Raw genomic sequence first — 14173 nt, forward strand, 5'->3', positions numbered from 1 at the left:
GAAACTGTTGACTATGCTGTTTGTTTTTTTTGCCTCCTTGTAAAATGTGAAAATACAATACTGTAGGCTGTGACTTGAGCGTACTTATGGTAGTAAGAACATAAATAAATATGATTCAAGATGTGTAGTCTCTTATTGTCTTCATGCTGGGAGGACTGTGGATCTCATACCAGTGTAAGTGTGCGACCAACAGGCGGCATGGAGCATTGTAGATGCAACACAACTGTCAGACCCGGGTTTGAGAAATGAAGCATCTTGGGAAAAGAACAGAACAGAGTGAGGTTAGTGTCAGAGGGGTCAGGAGCTAGAGGCTACTGTACCAATGAACAGATTGAAGCTGCAGAGGAAAATGGGAGCAAGACTGATCATTTTTCTCATTTAGACTTTAGAAACGGCATATGGTTCAATGCAAAAAAAAAAAAAAGAGAGAGAACGAGCTGCTAATTTGTTTTGGTTTTTAAAAACTCCATCTGTCACCAGCAGCCAGCTCAAAGTGTTCATAAGCATTTAGCACATGATGGAGCGGTCTAGTACAGTACATCCTCATGTTCTATTAATGACATAGTAACTGCAATACAGTATACCTACTGTACAGTACAGCTCCAAAGTCAAACCAAGCCATCTTCATTGCGGATTGTCATACCATCCATGATAAAAACTGCTGGTTAGGAATGTGGTTTTGCCCCTGGTCGCTGACAGTAACTGTCTAAAATGAATCACTGTTATTTCCCCCCTGAAAGCATTTCTGCAGTCTCTGTTTTGGTACTGTTGTAGACATGATGGATGGTGTCCTTCGATCTGGTTCGGAAAGACGAGTCGTGAACAAAGAGGGACAGTACCATCGCGTCCTGTATATACAGCACAGGATCCCTAACTGATTTTATAAAGAGAGACAGTACCATCTCGTCCTGTATATACAGCACAGGATCCCTAACTGATTTTATAAAGAGGGACAGTACCATCGCGTCCTGTATATACAGCACAGGATCACTAACTGATTTTATAAAGAGGGACAGTACCATCGCGTCCTGTATATACAGCACTGGATCCCTAACTGATTTTATAAAGAGGGACAGTACCATCGCGTCCTGTATATACAGCACTGGATCCCTAACTGATTTTATAAAGAGGGACAGTACCATCGCGTCCTGTATATACAGCACTGGATCCCTAACTGATTTTATAAAGAGGGACAGTACCATCGCTTCCTGTATATACAGCACTGGATCCCTTACTGATTTTATACACACACACACACATATATATATATATATATATATATATATATATATATATATAAATAAAGGTAGCATTTGTCTACAAACTTTACAGTACACTGTAAGGCATTAATGAATCATGGCTCTCATATGCCCAATATGAGCTCTGTTCATACTGTAACTACGTGCCCTGCTTATTATGTACATTCTGGCCTGTGCTTCACTAACAGTAGAAGCCCAGCATGCAACAATTTACATTGAGATTGTTGCTCATAATGCCATGCCTGAAGCCACTCCATGAGTGTGTTTACAGCAGTGCAATGAAGCTCCTATCGATTTCCCTTCCTCGGGGTATGATGTTGCACTCAATACGAAGGCTCCTTACAGGGCTGCACATTTCCAATCTACTACACAAGAGCCGTCCACAATGCATGAAGCAGGAGAATCAATATGGAAAATGGCTTCATTTATTTTGTTCTCCTTTCCCCGAATGCTCTCGCTCTGCTCCTTCGAATACAAACAAATAGAAAAAAACAAAATACTGGGAATTCAAATGTCTTTTAGCCTTTTCAACAAAATGTGAAACCTCCAGCAGTGCACGTCTTCATTGGCTAACTGTGACACTCAAACTCCAGAACCGAATGTGCGCAAGCAAATTAATCCATTAAAATGTGGCTAGATATGGCTAATCACGTAACTCTTAGAATAAAGGGCAGCAGTGTGGAGTAGTGGTTAGGGCTCTGGACTCTTGACCGGAGGGTTGTGGGTTCAATCCCAGCTGGGGGACACTGCTGCTGTACCCTTGAGCAAGGTACTTTACCTAGATTGCTCCAGTAAAAACCCAACTGTATAAATGGGTAATTGTATGTAAAAAATAATGTGATATCTTGTAACAATTGTAAGTCGCCCTGGATAAGGGCGTCTGCTAAGAAATAAATAATAATAATAATAATAATAAAGAAGAAAAAAAAAACTCCACAAACTGTCCTTTATTTTTGGAAACATCTGGCATGATTTACAAGAAAAACAAGAAAATATACATTTGAATTTGACACAATACAGCAATGAGTTAAATAATTGAACACTATGATAACTGAACTAATGTCATGCACTCTCCTTTGTGTGGAGCATGGGTGAGTGAGGTTCAGAATTGCTGATCCACACATACTGTCTAAGCAGTGGTCTGCTGGACACAATGCATCGTGACTGAGTCGAGTTGCATCCTCTGTTTTACACACGATTGACCTGCTTTTGCAATACAAGAACACGGAGGTCAAGCACGAAAGCAAACGTCCCCACGGTTTTTAAAACATTAGATTAAACTACAGTAGAAGATCCTACTTCACTGCTGCCACCTACTGTCATTTAAAATAGTGTCTTTAGTCTGTTAGATTATTCCTCTTGTGATTGTGTGCAATGTGAAGGGTTCACATTGCACATCTACTGCATTACCCCTCATCATTGCAGAGCACGACAGCCGGTTGGCTGGCTGGTCACCTTTAGCATTACAGAAGCTCAAAACACGTTGTCCATTTATTAAGGATATACATGTTAAACATATAATTCGAGGTTTAAAAAATAGTTATGTTTTGTCAAAAATAATCACAATTAGAAGAAGGAGAAGACTTTTATCAGGTTTTCATTTTCAGAAAATGATAATACACCTCTGGGTGGTCCCGCTTTTTTCCCCCCCAGTAATGTGCACGTTGTAACAGAACCTCAACCCATGGCTTTGCACTTGAACTGGTACAAAAGATACAGTGCAGTATCTTACCACATGTATGTGACAAGATGTATTTTACAGTAAAGTTTAAACCTCTTTTAGTACATTACAGAATAATTAAGAAATGGGGGGGTTGTCATTAGGTGCACTTTCATTAAATTCCACATTACAAAACGTTTGCCGTTTGCTTAGTGGTGCAAATAATGCTTTGTCTTCTCTTTGTACAGCTGTACTCGGTGAAATCATGACTAAAAACACACAGTAAAGGCTTAAATATTGGCATAAGCAAAATAAACCACAGTGTTCTGTGACTTAACTGGAGAAAAAAAAATCCACTTTTGATGATCCAACACTTTTCTGCATTAACTATCTAACTCTAGATAGTAAAGAGCTTGACACTCTTACCTTAAACACTTAATTACCCGCTGCATCTTAAATATGTTCTATTGTGGGCAATTTGATTCAAACCACCAGCCTCTCAAAATGGAAAGCTTTGATAATAAATGATCCTCAGGATGAAGGGCAGTACAATTACAAACTGCAGAGCTAAAGTACAGTACTGGAAACCAGGACTAGAAGCTTGCTATCGGTCTCAATTACAGTAATCACACACGCTCTTCAGTAACATACTGTAAACCAGACTTTACTACAATGTACAGATCTTGTGGTCAGCATTTCAATATTAAAAAACTGTACACTCACACACAGAGTTTGAGATGGTTTTCAAAGACTCTTTCTTTTAATGATTTAAACAAAAACAGCAGTATTGAGACCTGCCCCAGTTTAGATAAACTGAACAGAAGAACATTTAAGCAACAGCAGCATTTTAACAACTTTTTTGATATTTTGTTCTGATTTGGGACGCTTTCCTCCTCTGAAACAATATGAAAATTTAGACTTGCTACTGTAAGCGATTTATTTATTTACCGGGATGGAAATAAGACTCCAATTGCATAGCGGTTTCACCCATTCCTGGTTTTACTGCGAGTGTAGGTAACAATAGTAAAACCAGGAATGAATCAAACTGCTATGCAATTGGAGTCTTATTTCCATCCCTGATTTATTCAGACCATACAGACTCTACTCTAGTTTCGTATCAGCGCAGTGTTATCAGTTTTGGTCAGATTCTGTCCGCAGCATGTTTGACAGCAGATGCGTCCTGTTTGGATCTTTCCATCACATTTGATGGAAATTCTCTACAACATGACTGTGAAGACATGTGACGTTAAAAAGGACACAATATGATTAGCACTGCAGCTTGTTTTGGTTGCTATAGTCACAGCTCCAAACTGCTGTACTGTATAAATAAATCATCTTCGAATGCATACTTTGTGTGAAGTACTTAAGCCAATTGGTTTGTGAGGAAGGTAATGTTAAACTAGGTTATCTGTTAATGGAAAAACCACAAACTGCATTCCAACAAAAAGAAGAAAATAATCAGTTTTCTTAAGATCACAAAACAAACATATATGGTTGGTGGCCAGGTATTCATTTCCTGCTTTGTAAGGGAACGGATCCTGCATCAAACACGATACAGAAACTGCTGAATGCCCCACTGAACAAATAGCAAAACACAGCGTCGTTCACAGCAGAAACAAACACAACACAACTGTTTTGGAGTATGAACATGCATACAGCAGGTGAAACGTGTGCAGTACTTGTTTTGTTCTGTGCTGTGCTGTCAGTAGAGTTACTGGCATTCACCTTTCACCTGGGCATATTTCAAGATACTGTGCTATGCAGTGTTTTACAACAAAGAACACATACAAAGAAGAAAATACATTTTAATTAAAAAAATTAAATATGAAAAATATGAAGAAAAAAATCTGCAAGGTTCAAGAGGGGGCACCTGTAGAACTGTGCATAGGAAAGATGTTTACAATGAACCTCTTTCATGCACAGTACATAACCACTGTTTCATATTAGCATGGTCTTGTTACTGAATTATAATCTAAATTCTAAGGATTCAAGCTTCAAGTCCACAAAGCTTGTAAGGCATTTGAATTGACTGGCATAGCAGATGATATTGATTTCTATACTTTACTGCACTAGGTTTACATGTAAATTCCTTTATTCTTAGAGAGAGAGAGAGAGAGAGAGAGAGAGAGAGAGAGAGCTTGCAATACAAAATAAAAAGCCTATTTGGTATGAACTGAAAAGGGGAGGCAAGTTTTCTCCCAATTAAAGCAACCACTAAATTCAGCTTCTAGAGGATGAGGGGTTGGTTTTCATTAAAGAAATACTGTCCGTTTCTCAACTCTGTATTTACTAAAAACTATTGTATAGGCCTACTCTTGTTGTGATGCATGTTCAGATGAATTAATTACAGGCTGCTGTAGTTTGACTGTGTAAATCTCCCAATATGGAACAAATGACTGCACACTCTTCAGATCTGTTAATTATCCAAAAAAGTATAAGTCAGAAAATAACACAGGACTGTGTGGTCTGTCAGAGTTATTTTTAAAACTGTACACCAGGTCTGTTTTTATAATGACAAACGCAAATGAACTGGAAGCAGAATGCAAAGCAGAAACTAGCCTTCGCAACAAAGTCTTAAAGGAAAATGACAGGCTTCTGAACATGCATTGGATTTTAGATTTAGGTTACAGCATATTTTATTCTATTTAAAACGTATTTAAAAACAAAACCAGAATATTTTAAATAGTTGCTGAACTGCTGTACAGAATCAACTTGCAGTTAGACTGCTACAGTGCCTACAGTAGCATTAATCGCCAGCAAATTATATATATATAAATAAAAGTTCTATAAAAGCAGTGAAGCTACTGTACCTACCATTGGCCCAGTTAAGGTTTCTCTCAATAACACTCACTCACTCAGTCAGGCACTTCTAATGGTACAGTCGCTGCAGTGTATACTGGAGCTTGGCTCCCTTACCACATAAGGCTTTCCAGCTGCCCTTAATTGTTATCAGAAATGCATATGATCACTGCCAGTACTGTGGAGTTTATTTCATTTAATCAGAGGGCGTTGCAAACGAATACAGGCCTAACTGTTTGTTGAATTCAATTAAAGCTACAGTAGATGAAAGGGGTTGGCTAATGACAGGGATCTGATTTCTCCCTCCAATGAGTGAACCCCAGCATGTCCTACTGCAAAGAGGCTCCAGTGTTATTTACACAAGTCGGATTGTTCAGAAGGAACCAAGAATGACGTCTGTTCCATTTTCCAATCTGTGCAACCCTACACTTATAAAGATTTACTCCACTATCTCCAACATCAGCCCTCAGTCTAGCTGCTGTAATCAGAAGGGATTCAAAATGTTCTCACGCTGTCCAAAATGTAGAAATGTTCCATGTGAATACAAAGAAATCATTCTAGTCACTTCAAAGTCGCATACAGTACATTTTTTCAAGGTTTTAGCTCACCATTGGGCCTCATTGCCAATTAGATGTCCAGTACTGTAAAGCTATGCCGGGCTGATGTTTAGCTTTCTCTGAAAAGTTTGGCACATTTTAGATGAATGAGAGCTAGACTACCATGACTGCATAACACTTACCATTGCAGTCAGCGGCCTTAAAGTCACAGAGGAGATGTCTTTCTAGATCTACAGTCATGACAACTCCAGGTAATGTGTGCAATCCCACAGGTTTTGTTTGCAAATCTTGTGACTGTGTCGTGAGGGACGTCTGCAGGTCTACACAGGTCAGAACTATTTCTCACCTGCTTCTTCCACCTCAGCCTGCACTGGCTTTCTGAACATTCACTCTGATTCCTAGCCTGCTCTAACTACAATTGGGAACAGTACACTCATTTCTGCACTCCAATGATCACTTGAGCACTGATTGTATTCTGACTACGGATGATCAGCACAGTATCACTACAGGAATGTTGCAGCTAGATGTGTTACAGTGAGGAATTCTGCCATGGTCATCAGCATACTGTACAGGAAGCGAAGTTCAGAGAACATCTGGAACAACACACTGTTTTCATGTAAAGTGATTAACAAAATGTGATAAAAGATGTTCAGTCTCTTAAACTGCACAGTTCAATGGCTGGTGATTAAGGGCAATGTCTCAGGTCTGCTCTTACCATTACTGTGAAGCAGCAGCAGGACAGCTCAGCCAACACAGGCTTCTGTTTGAGAGGTCAGCTGACTTCCTGGGTCATCCTGTTCACACTGTCACTCTGTTCTCCTCATACTGGGTGGGCAGGAGGTGCATGTGATCAGTAAGGAAAGATTAATTCCCTCTAGTTACACAATACAGTATGTGTCACCCGTTCTATCAGCAAGCTGCTGTACAATTCCACCTGCAACGTGATTTTACAGAAAGGGCATACATAACAAAGATAACAGAGTTATAAAACACGGATTAAAGTTGGGTCGTTACAGATTTACCGTCAAATTTAACGTAACTGTACGACTGCCTTCGAAGCTCCCAGTTATACAATACATGGACTGGATCACATATTTACAGAGAGAGTCTACATAAAAAGAAAATGGATTACAGACAATTTGGTTCTAAATCTCTATAGCACAATAAAACCAAGATTAACACTTACATAAAGCACTGCGTTTTTGTTCATAGTTATTACTTTGTCATTGAAATTGCTCATTGTTTTAACAGGAAGCATTAGAGATGCATTCATATTAGGCATTACAGTACAATGGCCAGCACAGTTCTTAACTATGCATTAAACCCCCAGGGTAGGCATCTGAAATGACTAACTAACATTCCTAAAATATTTTACATTCCTCTGCATAAGTCATCGAGTATCAGAAATGTACTGCAATGCAGGTCTATGTTCATTCATTTACAATATACTCTAAATGATCAGCATTCTCAAACAATTAATGCTAAGTAAATATTCATTTGCCATTTAATTATTTTTTAGTAAAAACGACACTGCAGCTCATTCCCCGATTATTGAACAAAGAAACATCACCGTTCCTGCAGCAGTACGCTGTTACTACAAACAGCAAAATTAGGAAAAGTCTGAACTCAATCGAAGTTACCATAGTGATGTCAACAACAAACAGTAGCTTTAATCGCCAGCAATTATTCTCTCAAAGAGTGGGTGTAAAAGCAGCTAGAAAATTCAATATTTGATTAAGATGTGACTGAAGTGAACAATGGAGCCACAAAAACAATGCCAAATTAATCAAGGCAGGACACTACTTCTTGAAGGGCTAAACATTCCCATTAGGACGACCTGCATGAAGTGTTGAGAAGGACGCTATGGATAATGCTGCAGCACATGCTTTCTATAAGCTCTGCTGCACCCTGTTCACATTTGTTAGTCAAATTCTGTCACGTTTGGTATTTTGTAGGCGTTAACATTACAATACATCACTGCACCACATGGCAGCTCAGCATTCCAGTATCCAGAGCTTTTGAATAATACTACCTGTGAATAGTGCCTGACAGTGCATACTACTGTAGAACAACACTGAATGCAAGAAAAGCAGACAGAAGGGCTTAACTACTGTACCTGAGAAAACTGACAATTATTCAGAAAATAATTTAACATCAAATAAACCAAAACACAACTCAATTAACCAAAAATACCACCCTGTAAACATCTAAACCCGTCCGCTAGTGTCTGTTCCGACAGAATCCAAACTGATCCCTCAGGCTCTCCATCCTTGTTCAGACATGATCCAGAGAGATGTGACTTTCTGATATTGCATGTCTGTGTGAGTTTCACCTACTGTAATAAATGATCTGTGCAGACACGGAAATCACTACCTTACTGACTAGCCCGTCTTCAATTGCATCCAGAAGCCATCAATTTTACTTTGCAAAAAAATTCTGCGCCGAAACACATATAGAGAAAGATTTAAGGCAACCCTCTCCATTTCCATGCGTGACACAAATTAACTTGGTTCCAGGTGTCTGAGAAAGTGATCTGCACAGTAATGTCAGCCTACACAGCAGTATTTTTTTTACAGTAGGATAATGTTCTACTGTCTCATTTTTGCTCTCCATCTTGGAAGTCAGATAATGTTTGTTAAGTTCCAAAATCAATGCCAAAGAACGGGGTTGAGGTCATTTCCTGTTTTTCAAAACCAATTCCATTTCCAATTCCTTTTGAAAACCAATTTCCATTCCCTTTTTAATCAATTCCAAACACACCAGCGATCAAAATTGCAAGGAGCAGTATCCTGTGAAAACGAGCTTCACACAGTATGCAACAAATAACTTTAATTAAAGTCATAGTTGAACTGGCTTCAAATAAAAGCAGTTGAATAATCATAGCAATTATTGTGTCTCTAAAATAACAATTCTGAAGATGGCTGTGATACAAAAAAGGATTTCTACTGCTGTTAAAGACATGCAGTAACTAAACAGGATCTCTGTGCCTTGCAGTTGTGTGCAGAAGCTCCATAGTAACGCTATAGCAAGTGCACAAAGCTACTGTACAGTCAACATGCAGCATCACTATTTACATGTCTTACTGTAACTCCGGGCAACAAGTGAGTACACAGCTTGTCACTGCAACTGGCTGGTGCTCTGTTCACACAGGGCAAAGTACTTTTTATTTTTTTCATTTGTCGTCGGCTCTATAAACGGTTTCCTGATTTAAATACTTGTTCAGCTTGTAGGGGAACAGATTCCAACAGAGCCCAGAATGCAGTGCACATGATCCCTAACCATCATGTGCTCATTATTACTGCAACTGCATTTTGTACAATAGGAAATAAGATTGATTTTTTTTCCCCCTCAGTTTCTATGGTACTGTATATTGTGGGGTTTACCCCCTCCTTGACTATTTTTATTTACTTAAATGTGGGTAATCACATCCAGATTATAATACAACCATTGACCCAGTAAATCCACAACATGGCTGTCAAACCTTAACACAGTTTACAGCACGGCATTATTTCAGAATGTCTGAATGTGCCCTGTGTTGTGTGGTTAAAGTCAGGGGACTATAATGTCAGGGTCAGCATACTAAACAATCCAACATGTTTCAAAAGAGACTGAAGTGTTTTATTAGCATTCACACATTAGGAGGGATAAGGCAATCCAAATAAATAGTCAAGTTGAGGCTAAAAAGATCCCAGGTCTCTGAAGTAGCAAGAATCTGCAGAACTCACCCCTTCAGCTTCAATCTAAATGATTATTTAGTATTATATTGTACTGCTAGTGGACGGATTTTCAAGAACAGTTTTTCATAACCTTACAGCAGCACTTATCACAGGAATACCTTTGAGTATACAATTACACCAGAGTTGTATTTTTAACCCAAAACAAACCAACTATGGCTTACAGCAGGCCACGAAGTAACATTCACAAGAAATACAATGCACAACTACTACCCAAACTGATTTCCGAACATGACATGTCATCATGGAGTATCAAGTCTAAAATGACAACAACATTTTTAGTTCTTTTGATTTAGTTTCAGTGCAAGGTTCTGTGGTGTAACAGTCTCACTACTCTTTAATGAACAGCTAATTGTTTGGAACCGTTTGTCCAGCTTTAGTCCAGATGCATCCATGTGCTATAAATTAAGGTGACTGAGTAAAGACAACAGCGAGCTGTCAATTCAGCATTTCCCATGTGTCAAACTAAAACCATGTGCTGACTGCATGTTTAGCATTGCTGCACTGCAATTCCAATGACACTGCAGGGAAGAAGATTTTTAAAGACTCACAAAAAGGTGTTTTACAGAAGCATGCCGTAGGTCAAGCGCGCATTTTAGTTTTTGTGTTTTTAACTGTAACCTTGTCTGCCGCCACCCGAGCAGAAAGCTACTTTTCCAGTATCATGCCACTTGCTGTGAGAAAGCACTGTTCTCATTTCATTAAAATCCAATGCAGTTTACACTCACTCAGGTCAATTCAGAAGACTGAAACAGAAAATAAAGTACAACCTGTACTGAACCACACAACTCATAAAATAAATCACATCATGTCAATAGACAGAAAATCTTTAATGCAACAACGAGAACGCATGCATTAAGATTGTAGGGTATGTACTGTACTCTAGGAGCACAATGACTAATGACTAACCTGAGAGACCCGTCTTTATGAAACTGAATAAATACAGCATGGAGACTGTAAAATAAATGTTAAGTAGTGCAGTAGGTTGTCTGTATGAGAAGAAAGATTTGAGGCTGCTATAAATCTGCTTCCCCACAGCTATGGAATAACAATGCAGGATACTTGTGCATGACAGGAACAGATCACAGGGAAGAACCAGGAGTCAGAGGTCAGGGAAGCAGTGGGAGGGCAAGTTTATAACTGCCCAGTACCTGGGGTGCAGGCTTTAGACAGAGCGTATGAAGAGTCACGAACTGAGATGAATGAAAACTTAACAGAGAATTAAAAAGACGATATATATCAGACACAATAACTAAACCACAACAGAAGATGACAAAAAGTTATTTTGAAAAAAAGCCTTCTAATAAAAAGCTGCTAAAGGAAGTCCCCGTTTTCCATTTAAAAATGTATATCAATCATAAAACGGCACACCACATTAAATAATTTATTTGGGTGTGAGAAAAAAAAATGCTATTTTACCTCTAGCAAATACAGTACAGTATCTTAAAACAACAAAGCCATGTTTTGTATTTGTTTTTGTTTTTTTGCTTTAAAAAGAGAATGAAAACTAGTAAAACAAAACAAAACCACCCACTTGCTGACTAGGACATACTGCATGGTTTAATCTGTCTCAGTTCTTTTAAAGTCAGACAGTGGGAAACAATAATATGCATGTCCCAATATACACATATGGCAAGGAAGAAAAAAACCTCACCACAACCAGAATGCTGCTCTCACAGAACCGTCATTGTGGCAAAACGTCAGCAGCGTGTTAATTAGTGCACAAAAGAGTCGTTTGCAAACCAGGCAACTACTTCTATTTAATAACTACTCCATCATAACTACTGTGTGGTCATCGTGACTTAAAAGACTAACATGCGGACGGTTGTCAGAAGATGCCATTACTCTAGAGCTGAATGCAGCTTCAATCATGAAAAGTACAAAGACCAACCTAGTAGAGCCACCAATATATTAAAAAATAAATAAAAAAGAATACTGCGTGCTAAACCCGAGTGTACAGTAAGACATTGTTACAGTACTGTACTGGTGCGTTTGCTGTACGTGGGTCGCACAGAATTTCTTATACAGAATAGTTTTACACCCGATGCCAAATAAAAACTGCAGTTCAAAATCTGTTTTGAATTGCTGCCCAAATCCACATCGCGTCATGGACGAGGCTCGCCCACAGAAGCATATCTTATCCAGGCTGCCTGAGAGTTGTGAAGTTTATTTAAAGACAGGGATTCTTAAACTCTCTGTAGCCCTAAGTAATTTGGTCTGCCACCGACATCACACTTGACGCGAACAAAATAAAGCAACAGAGATGTGTTAGTAGCATAAAGACTACAAAGCAGTGACAAAACAATGAATAATGTTGTGTGGTGGGTGCTTGCTTAAATTTGCAAATGTTTATGCCACGAAGACCGGTCATGCAGCACAGACACAGTCCCCCATGTGATGGTACCGCATTCTTTGCTAGACTCAAAAGTTTATGAAACAGATACTATTACATGGAAATAAAATTACCTCTTCTGTCCTTTCAAATGGCTGTTTCTTCAAAGCCCGTTTGAACGCTATATCCACAGACGATGTCATAATTTCCACAGGAACTGATTTAGCAGAATTCCAAGGCGCCCGTTTAACTAAGCTGGCTTGTTCAGGCAAATCACTCCAACAACTAAAAAAAGGTGTTCAATCTCAGATCCTGTCCTGCTCTGCTTTTTTTCTCGCATTAGCTCAGAGTTGAAATAAAGATCGCGGTTCTGTTTTCCAGGAATCCTTCAGTGTTCCCCAATGCGATCCGTGTTTTGTAATAACTCACCATGATCAAGCCGTTAACAAGACTGAAAACAAAAATCGTCTTGAGAACATTTTCCATCTTCTCCCATCTACCTATCGAATGTCATTGTAATGTTTACTTTATTAAAGAAAAATGGCACCAAGAATTTAAATTAAGTGTACAGTGATGTTGTGTTACTCTGAGCTCCTCATGCAAATTACATCAGCAACAACGTTGTGTGTTTATCCCAGTAAAACGGCAGTATAAATTTTTTAAAAAACTGTCAAGTCAAACTCTTCAAAAATAAATATAAGAATTGCAATTTGGTTTATACTAGTACCGATGACTAGCAGTACTGACTGTAAACGCAACAGAAAAAAAACACTAACACAGGCGTAAAGCATTGATTTAAACGTTGTCCCAACATAAAGATTGAGAAAGTTACACTAGACCTGCATTTCCAATGTTCATTTGTGCCATACGTGGTTTGGTGTCAAAAAATAAAAATAACTGCCCGAGTTGACTTAACTTTGAATACTCCAGGGGAAAAAAATGTAAATACTTTTAAAACAACGTCCATGCTCCTTTGTCCCGTGCGGTAGCAAAAATAAAACTTTGAAGTACTTGAATACGTTGCTGCTTTCGTAAAAAGTGCACTGTCGCTAGTTCTGAACACGTTCAATGAACTTTGTGTCTGTGTTATTCTAGACTGAAGAATGACACAGACTCCGTGTGTTTTCCCTTGGCTCGAAACTCTTGAGTTGATTCACAGCATTGGGCAGTAACCTCGGAAAGAGCCCAGCTACAACAAACATCGCGAGAGGACGAATTTAAAGAGACAGGGAGGCTTTTGCGGGGCATGGTTCAGTTTGTTGATAGCTGCATGTTGTTACAAAACGTATAGGTACACAAGAAGTTTTAAATGATTATAATATATATATATATATATATATATATATATATATATATATATATATATATATATATAGTAATTGTCACAATATTTTAAAAGAAAAATTAATGTAGGAACAATGTATTTGCTTGGGGTGGCTGATGTAGATATTAAAGAATATATATCTTGATTTTAAATTCTAATAAATACCCTTTTCAACTCCCAAATACCAACGGGGACATAATAACATAGTGCACGGGGTCTCCCTATCTCTCCATACAAACACATTAAGTATGTACAGTACAGTAACTGCAAAACGCATTGTTAAAAGTTGATACTGCTGTTAGTGTTTATTTTAGCTGTGCATTTTCACCTCTAATGTTTCTGCTATGTATCTACATAAAAAATTGGTTTGTATTATTATTTTTAGCTTACATACTTCAGATATAGATATATCCCTGATTAACGCAATGGTGTGTGCAGTGAGCACCAAAAGTAAAAATAAATAAACACATAAAAAGGCTGGAAATTGTACTTTCTGTAAGAAGAAATG

General features: G+C 38.4%; 1 protein-coding gene across 17 annotated transcripts in view; it reads right to left on the reverse strand.

The window, feature by feature from the left end:
- LOC117431624 (rap guanine nucleotide exchange factor 6-like) overlaps positions 1-13536 on the reverse strand; it is a 76443-nt gene extending 62907 nt beyond the window's left edge. For 11 of the 17 annotated variants that reach the window (XM_058996359.1, XM_034052757.3, XM_034052752.3 and 8 more), the window contains exon 1: positions 12476-13534. Coding sequence is in view for 16 of the 17 variants with exons in the window: in XM_034052757.3 (XP_033908648.3) it covers positions 12476-12544 (69 nt within the window). In the remaining variant the exon portion in view is untranslated. Of the gene's footprint in view, positions 1-12475 lie in introns of all 17 variants that reach the window. The other 6 variants (XM_058996360.1, XM_034052763.3, XM_034052754.3 and 3 more) reach the window with 2 other exon arrangements.
- Between the last annotated feature and the right edge of the window lie 637 nt (positions 13537-14173).

The sequence above is a fragment of the Acipenser ruthenus genome, chromosome 22, assembly GCF_902713425.1.
Source record: "Acipenser ruthenus chromosome 22, fAciRut3.2 maternal haplotype, whole genome shotgun sequence".
In the NCBI taxonomy this organism is placed as follows: Eukaryota; Metazoa; Chordata; class Actinopteri; order Acipenseriformes; family Acipenseridae; genus Acipenser; species Acipenser ruthenus.